Source organism: Ranitomeya imitator, chromosome 3 (assembly GCF_032444005.1).
Source record: "Ranitomeya imitator isolate aRanImi1 chromosome 3, aRanImi1.pri, whole genome shotgun sequence".
In the NCBI taxonomy this organism is placed as follows: domain Eukaryota; kingdom Metazoa; phylum Chordata; class Amphibia; order Anura; family Dendrobatidae; genus Ranitomeya; species Ranitomeya imitator.
Window position 1 is genome coordinate 4,030,499 of NC_091284.1, and position 13,074 is coordinate 4,043,572.

Consider the following 13,074-nt stretch of genomic DNA (forward strand, 5'->3'; position numbering starts at 1 on the left):
TTTTCGGGTCTGTCTCTCCACCTTTCTCTGCAGTCTTTTGGGGTCTGTCTCTCCACCTTTCTCTGCAGTCTTTTGGGCTCTGTCTCTCCACCTTTCTCTGTAGTCTTTTGGGGTCTGTCTCTCCACCTTTCTCTGCAGTCTTTTGGGGTCTGTCTCTCCACTTTTCTCTGCAGTCTTTTTGGGGTCTGTCTCTCCTCCTTTCTCTGCAGTCTTTTGGGGTCTGTCTCTCCTCCTTTCTCTGTAGTCTTTTGGAGTCTGTCTCTCCTCCTTTCTCTGCAGTCTTTTGGGGTCTGTCTCCTCCTTTCTCTGCAGTCTTTTGGGGTCTGTCTCTCCACCTTTCTCTGCAGTCTTTTGGGGTCTGTCTCTCCACCTTTCTCTGCAGTCTTTTGGGGTCTGTCTCTCCACTTTTCTCTGCAGTCTTTTGGGGTCTGTCTCTTCTCCTTTCTCTGCAGTCTTTTGGGGTCTGTCTCTCCCCCTTTCTCTGTAGTCTTTTGGAGTCTGTCTCTCCTCCTTTCTCTGCAGTCTTTTGGGGTCTGTCTCTCCTCCTTTCTCTGCAGTCTTTTGGGGTCTGTCTCTCCACTTTTCTCTACAGTCTTTTTGGGCTCTGTCTCTCCACCTTTCTCTGCAGTCTTTTGGGGTCTGTCTCTCCTTTCTCTGCAGTCTTTTGGGGTCTGTCTCTCCACCTTTCTCTGCAGTCTTTTGGGGTCTGTCTCTCCACCTTTCTCTGCAGTTTTTTGGGGTCTGTCTCTCCTCCTTTCTCTGCAGTCTTTTGGGGTCTGTCTCTCCACCTTTCTCTGCAGTTTTCTGGGGTCTGTCTCTCCAGCTTTGCACATCTAGAGGTGACATTTTGCCCCTTCTTTGCCCCCTCGCTCTCAGTGAGGTTGGATGGAGATGTCTGATCTGTGATTTTCACGTCTAGTCACAGATTCTCTGGGATTTGGGCCTGGACTGCGCTGCTCACGCACAGAATATATGTGCTTTCTTCTTCTGCACAACTTTATCCCTGACCTGTCTGGTGGGCTCCTTGGTTTTCATCCCTGATGTTCTCACACAAACCTCTGAGGCCTCCACAGAACAGCTGTAGTTACACTGAGGATAAATCACACCCGTGAGGACGCAATGTACTAATGATGCGACTTCTTAGATTTATCGGCATCAGACTACAGGGGGCTGAATACAAATGCACCTCCTCGCAATTACCAGATTTATAGTTTTACAATAATTAGTAAACCTTGTATCATTTCGGGACTGAGCACCTATAGGTATGTGGAGCCTCTGTCAGTAATTTGTTTTTATTCTATTTATGCTGCTATTATAGCAGCGGACCTAGTAAGACACTATTTGCACTTTACTTTGGTAAGTTTATGGTTGCCCTATATTTTTTGCTGCACTACTTGTCCTGTGGCCTAGTGTGGTATTGGTGCAATCTAGAGACTCAATACTGGTCATCAGCATTTGCACATGTGCACTTTATAGCGGTATACCTTATTTATATGCAGGGATTGCTATATTGAATACAAATTTTGTTACACCCTTTTTTCCTTTGCCTTTGTTATTTATAGTTATTTATTTAGCACTTTTTAGCACTATTGTGCACATATATATATATATATATATATATATATATATATATTTTGTAGTTTGGGTAGTGCAATATATGAGATATATTTAGCGTTTTTTATTCCTTCTTAGTTGTTATACACGTTTATATATTTTTGTGGTTTTACTTTTTGCATTATTTATTCTATATATTTTTCGACTGCAATTTATTGGGTACATTTAGCGCTATTTACTTTGGTTTATTGTCACATATAAATTTTGATTATATATATACATTGCACATTATTTGCAATTTTTACTAAAATACACTATTTTTCACTTTTTAGCGAATAGGGATTTTTCATTTTACACTTGTATAGTTTTTTCATTATTTGTATTCATCAGTCCTTTCTAGTGCAATATAATTGTATTATATGAATACAGGGTGTATATTTCATATTTGATATATGTTGAGGTGCTCCATCATGCTATTGTAGTGTGTTTGATAATTATCAGCTTCATTATGTACTGTATTATTTTTTTTTTTAATTCAAATAAATTTTTATTAAGAATAACAAGGCAATTAACATGTTACATTTTCAATACAGAGTATTCCCCTCCCCCTTCATACAACCCCCTTCGATCCCAAAGCCCCCCCCCCACAAAGCAGCTCATCTTGTTAATTACTACCATCATTAAAACAATAGAGTATCTAGTCCCTCAACCACTCGTATAAGCCACACTTCACATTACTATCCCATAGCAATCCATGGAGACCACATTTTATTGAACGTTTCAGTTTTCCCTTTCTTCTTATAAATCCCTTTTTCTAGTGTCAGGCCCTGCTTCACATACTGGAGGAACTCTCCTCTTGACGGCGGCTCTTCCCTAATCCAGTTTCTAGCTATCACCTTCCTAGCCATGTACAACAATCTGGCTACAGCTATCTTTAGGTGTTTATCCACTGCAATCTCATCCACGCATCCCAACAAATAGACAACTGGATCCCTTGGCACCGTGCATCCATACGCACCTTCCATACGACTCAAAACTACCACCCAGAAGGCAGCCAACCTCGGACATGTCCACATCATATGGAAAATGTCTGCATCCGTAGACCTACACCTCGGACATGTCCACATCATATGGAAAATGTCTGCATCCGTAGACTTACACCTCGGACATGTCCACATCATATGGAGAATGTCTGCATCCGTAGACTTACACCTCGGACATGTCCACATCATATGGAAAATGTCTGCATCCGTAGACTTACACCTCGGACATGTCCACATCATATGGAGAATGTCTGCATCCGTAGATTTACACCTCGGACACGTCCACATCATATGGAGAATGTCTGCATCCGTAGATTTACACCTCGGACACGTCCACATCATATGGAAAATGTCTGCATCCGTAGACTTACACCTCGGACATGTCCACATCATATGGAAAATGTCTGCATCCGTAGACTTACACCTCGGACATGTCCACATCATATGGAGAATGTCTGCATCCGTAGATTTACACCTCGGACATGTCCACATCATATGGAGAATGTCTGCATCCGTAGACTTACACCTCGGACATGTCCACATCATATGGAAAATGTCTGCATCCGTAGACTTACACCTCGGACATGTCCACATCATATGGAAAATGTCTGCATCCGTAGACTTACACCTCGGACATGTCCACATCATATGGAAAATGTCTGCATCCGTAGACCTACACCTCGGACATGTCCACATCATATGGAGAATGTCTGCATCCGTAGACCTACACCTCGGACATGTCCACATCATATGGAAAATGTCTGCATCCGTAGACTTACACCTCGGACACGTCCACATCATATGGAAAATGTCTGCATCCGTAGACTTACACCTCGGACACGTCCACATCATATGGAAAATGTCTGCATCCGTAGACTTACACCTCGGACATGTCCACATCATATGGAAAATGTCTGCATCCGTAGATTTACACCTCGGACATGTCCACATCATATGGAAAATGTCTGCATCCGTAGACTTACACCTCGGACATGTCCACATCATATGGAAAATGTCTGCATCCGTAGATTTACACCTCGGACATGTCCACATCATATGGAAAATGTCTGCATCCGTAGACTTACACCTCGGACATGTCCACATCATATGGAAAATGTCTGCATCCGTAGACTTACACCTCGGACATGTCCACATCATATGGAAAATGTCTGCATCCGTAGATTTACACCTCGGACATGTCCACATCATATGGAAAATGTCTGCATCCGTAGACTTACACCTCGGACATGTCCACATCATATGGAGAATGTCTGCATCCGTAGACTTACACCTCGGACATGTCCACATCATATGGAAAATGTCTGCATCCGTAGACTTACACCTCGGACATGTCCACATCATATGGAGAATGTCTGCATCCGTAGACTTACACCTCGGACATTCAGAGTCATTCCGCAATCCTGCCTTATATAGCACCATCGGAGACCTATAAACTCTGTGTATCACATAGAGCTGTGACCGTCTATACGGTTCACTCAGCGACAGTCTTGGGATCCATTCCAACACCGACTCCCAAGTCTCGTTATCTATTGGGCCCAAATCCCTTTCCCATTTAGCTCTCGCCATTATTGGAAACCCCAATAGAAAAGTGTGCAACAGATCCCTGTACAGAGTGGATATGACTCCTCCAGTCGTCCCGTCATTACACACATACTCCAGTACTATATCCCTTTGAATCCTAATACCTCCGTTCCTACCCTGAGCTCCAAAGCCATGCCTCATCCGCAAATATTGATACTCCCCTGCAGACCCAACACCAAATCCCGCCTGAAATTGGGAAAAACTGTATTATTTTTTAATATTATTATTATTAATAAAAATTATTTTAATACTGTGTCTGTGTATTACACTTTTCTGTTTTGGATGATTCAATTTTAGTGGTAGATGACATATATTTTACATACAAGTGGTTATTTATTGGATTAACCGTTACATGTCACAAATACTTGAAACTTTGTGTTGTATCACAGAAAGTCCCAATAAAATGACAAAATACGGAAAGGATCACGGGGTGTGAAGACTTTTTCAATGGACTGTATACAGTGCAGGTGGAAGCCGGGATGCAGGGCTGGATATAAATGGCACACGTGGTGGAGTTACCGTAGGTCGGACAGGTCGGAGCTGACGGGAATATAATGCACCCACGGCTCCAGACGATGGTAGAAGAATTCCTGCCAGTCGTCTCCAACGTGAAACACCAGCGAGCGGCACAGGAAGAGATGCTTCATCCGGAAACTGGCGGCAACCCCGCGGAAATTAAACAGGTACCTGCCGCGGGGGTCAGAGAGAGGGGCTTACAATGGTGAAGAGGAGGTGCACGGAGGGTATATACGGGGAAGAGGAGGTATACGGAGGGTATATAGGGGAATTAGGAGGTATACGGAGGGTATATAGGGGAATTAGGAGGTATACAGAGGGTATATAGGGGAATTAGGAGGTATACAGAGGGTATATAGGGGAATTAGGAGGTATACAGAGGGTATATAGGGGAATTAGGAGGTATACAGAGGGTATATAGGGGAATTAGGAGGTATACAGAGGGTATATACGGGGGATTAGGAGGTATACAGAGGGTATATAGGGGAATTAGGAGGTATACAGAGGGTATATACGGGGGATTAGGAGGTATACGGAGGGTATATAGGAGAATTAGGAGGTATACGGAGGGTATATAGGGGAATAGGAGGTATACGGAGGGTATATAGGGGAATTAGGAGGTATACGGAGGGTATATAGGGGAATTAGGAGGTATACAGAGGGTATATACGGGGGATTAGGAGGTATATGGAGGGTATATAGGGGAATAGGAGGTATACGGAGGGTATATAGGGGAATAGGAGGTATACAGAGGGTATATAGGGGAATTAGGAGGTATACGGAGGGTATATAGGGGAATTAGGAGGTATGCAGAGGGTATATACGGGGAATAGGAGGTATACGGAGGGTATATAGGGGAATTAGGAGGTATACGGAGGGTATATAGGGGAATTAGGAGGTATACAGAGGGTATATAGGGGAATAGGAGGTATACAGAGGAACAGGAGGTATTTAGGGGGAACAGGAGGTATACAGGGGGTATATAGGGGAACAGGAGGTATAAAGAGGAGACAGGAGGTTTACAGGGGGAACAGGAGGTATACAGGGGGTATACAGGGGGAACAGGAGGTATACAGAGGGAACTAGAGGTATAGAGAGGGTATACAGAGGGGAACAGGAAGAGATGCTTCATCCGGAAACTGGCGGCAACCCCGCGGAAATTAAACAGGTACCTGCCGCGGGGGTCAGAGAGAGGGGCTTACAATGGTGAAGAGGAGGTGCACGGAGGGTATATACGGGGAATAGGAGGTATACGGAGGGTATATAGGGGAATTAGGAGGTATACGGAGGGTATATAGGGGAATTAGGAGGTATACAGAGGGTATATAGGGGAATTAGGAGGTATACAGAGGGTATATACGGGGGATTAGGAGGTATGCGGAGGGTATATAGGGGGAACAGGAGGTATACAGAGGGAACTGGAGGTATAGAGAGGGTATACAGAGGGGAACAGGAAGAGATGCTTCATCCGGAAACTGGCGGCAACCCCGCGGAAATTAAACAGGTACCTGCCGCGGGGGTCAGAGAGAGGGGCTTACAATGGTGAAGAGGAGGTGCACGGAGGGTATATACGGGGAATAGGAGGTATACGGAGGGTATATAGGGGAATTAGGAGGTATACAGAGGGTATATAGGGGAATTAGGAGGTATACAGAGGGTATATACGGGGGATTAGGAGGTATGCGGAGGGTATATAGGGGGAACAGGAGGTATACAGAGGGAACTGGAGGTATAGAGAGGGTATACAGAGGGGAACAGGAAGAGATGCTTCATCCGGAAACTGGCGGCAACCCCGCGGAAATTAAACAGGTACCTGCCGCGGGGGTCAGAGAGAGGGGCTTACAATGGTGAAGAGGAGGTGCACGGAGGGTATATACGGGGAATAGGAGGTATACGGAGGGTATATAGGGGAATTAGGAGGTATACAGAGGGTATATAGGGGAATTAGGAGGTATACAGAGGGTATATACGGGGGATTAGGAGGTATACAGAGGGTATATACGGGGGATTAGGAGGTATGCGGAGGGTATATAGGGGAATAGGAGGTATACAGAGGAACAGGAGGTTTACAGGGGGAACAGGAGGTATATAGGGGGTATACAGGGGGAACAGGAGGTATACAGAGGGAACTGGAGGTATAGAGAGGGTATACAGAGGGGAACAGGAAGAGATGCTTCATCCGGAAACTGGCGGCAACCCCGCGGAAATTAAACAGGTACCTGCCGCGGGGGTCAGAGAGAGGGGCTTACAATGGTGAAGAGGAGGTGCACGGAGGGTATATACGGGGAAGAGGAGGTATACGGAGGGTATATAGGAGAATTAGGAGGTATACGGAGGGTATATAGGGGAATTAGGAGGTATACAGAGGGTATATAGGGGAATTAGGAGGTATACAGAGGGTATATACGGGGGATTAGGAGGTATGCGGAGGGTATATAGGGGAATAGGAGGTATACAGAGGAACAGGAGGTTTACAGGGGGAACAGGAGGTATATAGGGGGTATACAGGGGGAACAGGAGGTATACAGAGGGAACTGGAGGTATAGAGAGGGTATACAGAGGGGAACAGGAAGAGATGCTTCATCCGGAAACTGGCGGCAACCCCGCGGAAATTAAACAGGTACCTGCCGCGGGGGTCAGAGAGAGGGGCTTACAATGGTGAAGAGGAGGTGCACGGAGGATATATACGGGGAATAGGAGGTATACGGAGGGTATATAGGGGAATAGGAGGTATACGGAGGGTATATAGGGGAATTAGGAGGTATACGGAGGGTATATAGGGGAATTAGGAGGTATACGGAGGGTATATAGGGGAATTAGGAGGTATGCAGAGGGTATATACGGGGAATAGGAGGTATACGGAGGGTATATAGGGGAATTAGGAGGTATACGGAGGGTATATAGGGGAATTAGGAGGTATACAGAGGGTATATAGGGGAATAGGAGGTATACAGAGGAACAGGAGGTATTTAGGGGGAACAGGAGGTATACAGGGGGTATATAGGGGAACAGGAGGTATAAAGAGGAGACAGGAGGTTTACAGGGGGAACAGGAGGTATACAGGGGGTATACAGGGGGAACAGGAGGTATACAGAGGGAACTAGAGGTATAGAGAGGGTATACAGAGGGGAACAGGAAGAGATGCTTCATCCGGAAACTGGCGGCAACCCCGCGGAAATTAAACAGGTACCTGCCGCGGGGGTCAGAGAGAGGGGCTTACAATGGTGAAGAGGAGGTGCACGGAGGGTATATACGGGGAATAGGAGGTATACGGAGGGTATATAGGGGAATAGGAGGTATACGGAGGGTATATAGGGGAATTAGGAGGTATACGGAGGGTATATAGGGGAATTAGGAGGTATACGGAGGGTATATAGGGGAATTAGGAGGTATGCAGAGGGTATATAGGGGAATTAGGAGGTATACGGGGGGTATATAGGGGAATTAGGAGGTATGCAGAGGGTATATAGGGGAATTAGGAGGTATACGGAGGGTATATAGGAGAATAGGAGGTATACGGAGGGTATATAGGGGAATAGGAGGTATACGGAGGGTATATAGGGGAATAGGAGGTATACGGAGGGTATATAGGGGAATTAGGAGGTATGCAGAGGGTATATAGGGGAATTAGGAGGTATACGGAGGGTATATAGGGGAATTAGGAGGTATACAGAGGGTATATAGGGGAATTAGGAGGTATACGGAGGGTATATAGGGGAATTAGGAGGTATACGGAGGGTATATAGGGGAATACGAGGTATACGGAGGGTATATAGGGGAATGGGAGGTATACGGAGGGTATATAGGGGAATGGGAGGTATACGGAGGGTATATACGGGGAATAGGAGGTATACGGAGGGTATATAGGGGAATTAGGAGGTATGCGGAGGGTATATAGGGGAATTAGGAGGTATATGGAGGGTATATAAGGGGAATTAGGAGGTATATGGAGGGTATATAGGGGAATTAGGAGGTATGCGGAGGGTATATACGGGGGATTAGGAGGTATGCGGAGGGTATATACGGGGAATAGGAGGTATACGGAGGGTATATACGGGGGATTAGGAGGTATGCGGAGGGTATATACGGGGGATTAGGAGGTATGCGGAGGGTATATACGGGGAATAGGAGGTATACGGGGGGTATATAGGGGAATGAGGTATGCGGAGGGTATATACGGGGAATAGGAGGTATACGGAGGGTATATACGGGGAATAGGAGGTATACGGGGGGTATATAGGGGAATGAGGTATGCGGAGGGTATATAGGGGAATTAGGAGGTATGCGGAGGGTATATAGGAAGAATAGGAGGTATACAGAGGGTATATAGGAGGTATACGGAGGGTAAATAGGAGGTATACGGAGGGTATAGAGGGGGAATAGAGGTATATAGAGGGGGCAGTGGCCATACTTGAATGCACAGTGATCCGTTAGTGGAACTTCTTTCGCTGGCGGTCGCCCCAGGGTGTCCTGTAATAAAGAGAAGCCGCTGACTGGCATCGGGGCCACAGATGGACGGCTGTGACTAATGTAAAGCTCTGACCGCAGCCCCGGGTGGGCCGTTACCTTCTCGGACCTCCAGGCCTGGTTCTTCGTGTATTCAGCATCCACCAAGTCAGGTTTCTCACGGGACAACAGAATCAGGGGGTCCCGCTCAGGACTCGTTCTATGGGTGGGATGAGAGAAGAGCAACAACTGATGACAAAACCAAAAGGGTTACAAAAAAGGAAACACGGGGACTCGGAGCGAGGAGATGTGGTTGTACGGGGAGCGAGGAGAGGAGATGGGGGTGTACGGGGAGCGAGGAGAGGAGATGGGGGTGTACGGGGAGCGAGGAGAGGAGATGTGGTTGTACGGGGAGCGAGGAGAGGAGATGGGGGTGTACGGGGAGCGAGGAGAGGAGATGGGGGTGTACGGGGAGCGAGGAGAGGAGATGTGGTTGTACGGGGAGCGAGGAGAGGAGATGGGGGTGTACGGGGAGCGAGGAGAGGAGATGGGGGTGTACGGGGAGCGAGGAGAGGAGATGGGGGTGTACGGGGAGCGAGGAGAGGAGATGGGGGTGTACGGGGAGCGAGGAGAGGAGATGGGGGTGTACGGAGAGAGAAGAGAGGAGATGAGGGTGTACGGGGAGCGAGGAGAGGAGATGGGGATGTACGGAGAGAGAAGAGAGGAGATGGGATGTACGGGGAGCGAGGAGAGGAGATGGGGGTGTACGGAGAGAGAAGAGAGGAGATGAGGGTGTACGGGGAGCGAGGAGAGGAGATGGGATGTACGGGGAGCGAGGAGAGGAGATGGGGGTGTACGGGGAGCGAGGAGAGGAGATGGGGGTGTACGGGGAGCGAGGAGAGGAGATGAGGGTGTACGGGGAGCGAGGAGAGGAGATGGGATGTACGGGGAGCGAGGAGAGGAGATGGGGGTGTACGGGGAGCGAGGAGAGGAGATGGGGGTGTACGGGGAGCGAGGAGAGGAGATGGGGATGTACGGGGAGCGAGGAGAGCAGATGGGGATGTACGGAGAGAGAAGAGAGGAGATGGGGGTGTACGGAGAGAGAAGAGAGGAGATGGGGGTGTACGGAGAGAGAGGAGAGGAGATGGGGGGTGTACGGGGAGCGAGGAGAGGAGATGAGGGTGTACGGGGAGCGAGGAGAGGAGATGGGATGTACGGGGAGCGAGGAGAGGAGATGGGGGTGTACGGGGAGCGAGGAGAGGAGATGGGGATGTACGGAGAGAGAAGAGAGGAGATGGGATGTACGGGGAGCGAGGAGAGGAGATGGGGATGTACGGAGAGAGAAGAGAGGAGATGGGATGTACGGGGAGCGAGGAGAGGAGATGGGGATGTACGGGGAGCGAGGAGAGGAGATGGGATGTACGGGGAGCGAGGAGAGGAGATGGGGATGTACGGGGAGCGAGGAGAGGAGATGGGATGTACGGGGAGCGAGGAGAGGAGATGGAGGAATACGGGGAGCGAGGAGAGGAGATGGGGGTGTACGGGGAGCGAGGAGAGGAGATGGGATGTACGGGGAGCGAGGAGAGGAGATGGGGGTGTACGGGGAGCGAGGAGAGGAGATGGGGGTGTACGGGGAGCGAGGAGAGGAAATGGGGATGTACGGGGAGCGAGGAGAGCAGATGGGGGTGTACGGAGAGAGAAGAGAGGAGATGGGGGTGTACGGAGAGAGAGGAGAGGAGATGGGGGGTGTACGGGGAGCGAGGAGAGGAGATGAGGGTGTACCGGGAGAGAGGAGAGGAGATGGGGGTGTACGGGGAGCGAGGAGAGGAGATGGGGGTGTACGGGGAGCGAGGAGAGGAGATGGGGGTGTACGGGGAGCGAGGAGAGGAGATGAGGGTGTACGGGGAGAGAGGAGAGGAGATGGGGGTGTACGGGGAGCGAGGAGAGGAGATGGGGGTGTACGGGGAGCGAGGAGAGGAGATGGGGGTGTACGGAGAGAGAAGAGAGGAGATGGGGGTGTACGGGGAGCGAGGAGAGGAGATGGGGATGTACGGGGAGCGAGGAGAGGAGATGGGAGTGTACGGAGAGAGAAGAGAGGAGATGGGGTGTACGGGGAGCGAGGAGAGGAGATGGGGTGTACGGGGAGCGAGGAGAGGAGATGGGGGTGTACGGGGAGCGAGGAGAGGAGATGGGGATGTACGGGGAGCGAGGAGAGGAGATGGGGGTGTACGGAGAGAGAAGAGAGGAGATGAGGGTGTACGGGGAGCGAGGAGAGGAGATGGGATGTACGGGGAGCGAGGAGAGGAGATGGGGGTGTACGGGGAGCGAGGAGAGGAGATGGGGGTGTACGGGGAGCGAGGAGAGGAGATGGGGATGTACGGGGAGCGAGGAGAGCAGATGGGGGTGTACGGAGAGAGAAGAGAGGAGATGGGGGTGTACGGAGAGAGAGGAGAGGAGATGGGGGGTGTACGGGGAGCGAGGAGAGGAGATGAGGGTGTACAGGGAGAGAGGAGAGGAGATGGGGGTGTACGGAGAGAGAAGAGAGGAGATGAGGGTATACGGGGAGCGAGGAGAGGAGATGGGGGTGTACGGGGAGAGAGGAGAGGAGATGGGGGTGTACGGGGAGCGAGGAGAGGAGATGGGGGTGTACGGAGAGAGAAGAGAGGAGATGAGGGTATACGGGGAGCGAGGAGAGGAGATGGGGGTGTACGGGGAGAGAGGAGAGGAGATGGGGGTGTACGGGGAGCGAGGAGAGGAGATGGGGGTGTACGGGGAGCGAGGAGAGGAGATGGGGGTGTACGGGGAGCGAGGAGAGGAGATGAGGGTGTACGGGGAGAGAGGAGAGGAGATGGGGGTGTACGGGGAGCGAGGAGAGGAGATGGGGGTGTACGGAGAGAGAAGAGAGGAGATGGGGGTGTACGGGGAGCGAGGAGAGGAGATGGGGGTGTACGGGGAGCGAGGAGAGGAGATGGGGGTGTACGGAGAGAGAAGAGAGGAGATGGGGGTGTACGGGGAGCGAGGAGAGGAGATGAGGGTGTACGGAGAGAGAGGAGAGGAGATGGGGGTGTACGGGGAGCGAGGAGAGGAGATGAGGGTGTACGGGGAGAGAGGAGAGGAGATGGGGGTGTACGGGGAGCAAGGAGAGGAGATGGGGGTGTACGGGGAGCGAGGAGAGGAGATGGGGGTGTACGGAGAGAGAGGAGAGGAGATGGGGGTGTACGGGGAGCGAGGAGAGGAGATGAGGGTGTACGGGGAGAGAGGAGAGGAGATGGGGTGTATGGGAGCAAGGAGAGGAGATGGGGGTGTACGGGGAGCGAGGAGAAGAGATGAGGGTGTACGGAGAGAGAGGAGAGGAGATGGGGGTGTACGGGGAGCGAGGAGAGGAGATGGGAGTGTACGGAGAGAGAAGAGAGGAGATGGGGGTGTACGGAGAGAGAAGAGAGGAGATGGGGGTGTACGGGGAGCGAGGAGAGGAGATGAGGGTGTACGGAGAGAGAGGAGAGGAGATGGGGGTGTACGGGGAGCGAGGAGAGGAGATGAGGGTGTACGGGGAGAGAGGAGAGGAGATGGGGGTGTACGGGGAGCAAGGAGAGGAGATGGGGGTGTACGGGGAGCGAGGAGAGGAGATGGGGGTGTACGGAGAGAGGGGAGAGGAGATGGGGGTGTACGGGGAGCGAGGAGAGGAGATGAGGGTGTACGGGGAGAGAGGAGAGGAGATGGGGTGTATGGGAGCAAGGAGAGGAGATGAGGGTGTACGGGGAGCAAGGAGAAGAGAGGAGGTTGTACGGGGAGCGAGGAGAGGAGATGGGGTGTACAGGGAGCGAGGAGAGGAGATGGGGTGTACAGGGAGCGAGGAGAGGAGATGGGGGTGCACGTGGAGCGAGGAGAGGAGATGGGGTGTATGGGAGCAAGG

At 50.6% G+C, this 13,074-nt stretch overlaps 1 protein-coding gene across 1 annotated transcript in view; it reads right to left on the reverse strand.

The window, feature by feature from the left end:
* POGLUT1 (protein O-glucosyltransferase 1) overlaps nucleotides 1-13,074 on the reverse strand; it is an 86,290-nt gene that overhangs the window by 14,956 nt on the left and 58,260 nt on the right. Inside the window, exons 7-9 of the mRNA XM_069760397.1 lie at nucleotides 9,282-9,381; nucleotides 9,127-9,185; nucleotides 4,719-4,886 (exon numbers count right to left, since the gene is read on the reverse strand). Coding sequence (XP_069616498.1) covers nucleotides 4,719-4,886; nucleotides 9,127-9,185; nucleotides 9,282-9,381 — 327 coding nt within the window. The remainder of the gene's footprint in view (nucleotides 1-4,718; nucleotides 4,887-9,126; nucleotides 9,186-9,281; nucleotides 9,382-13,074) is intronic.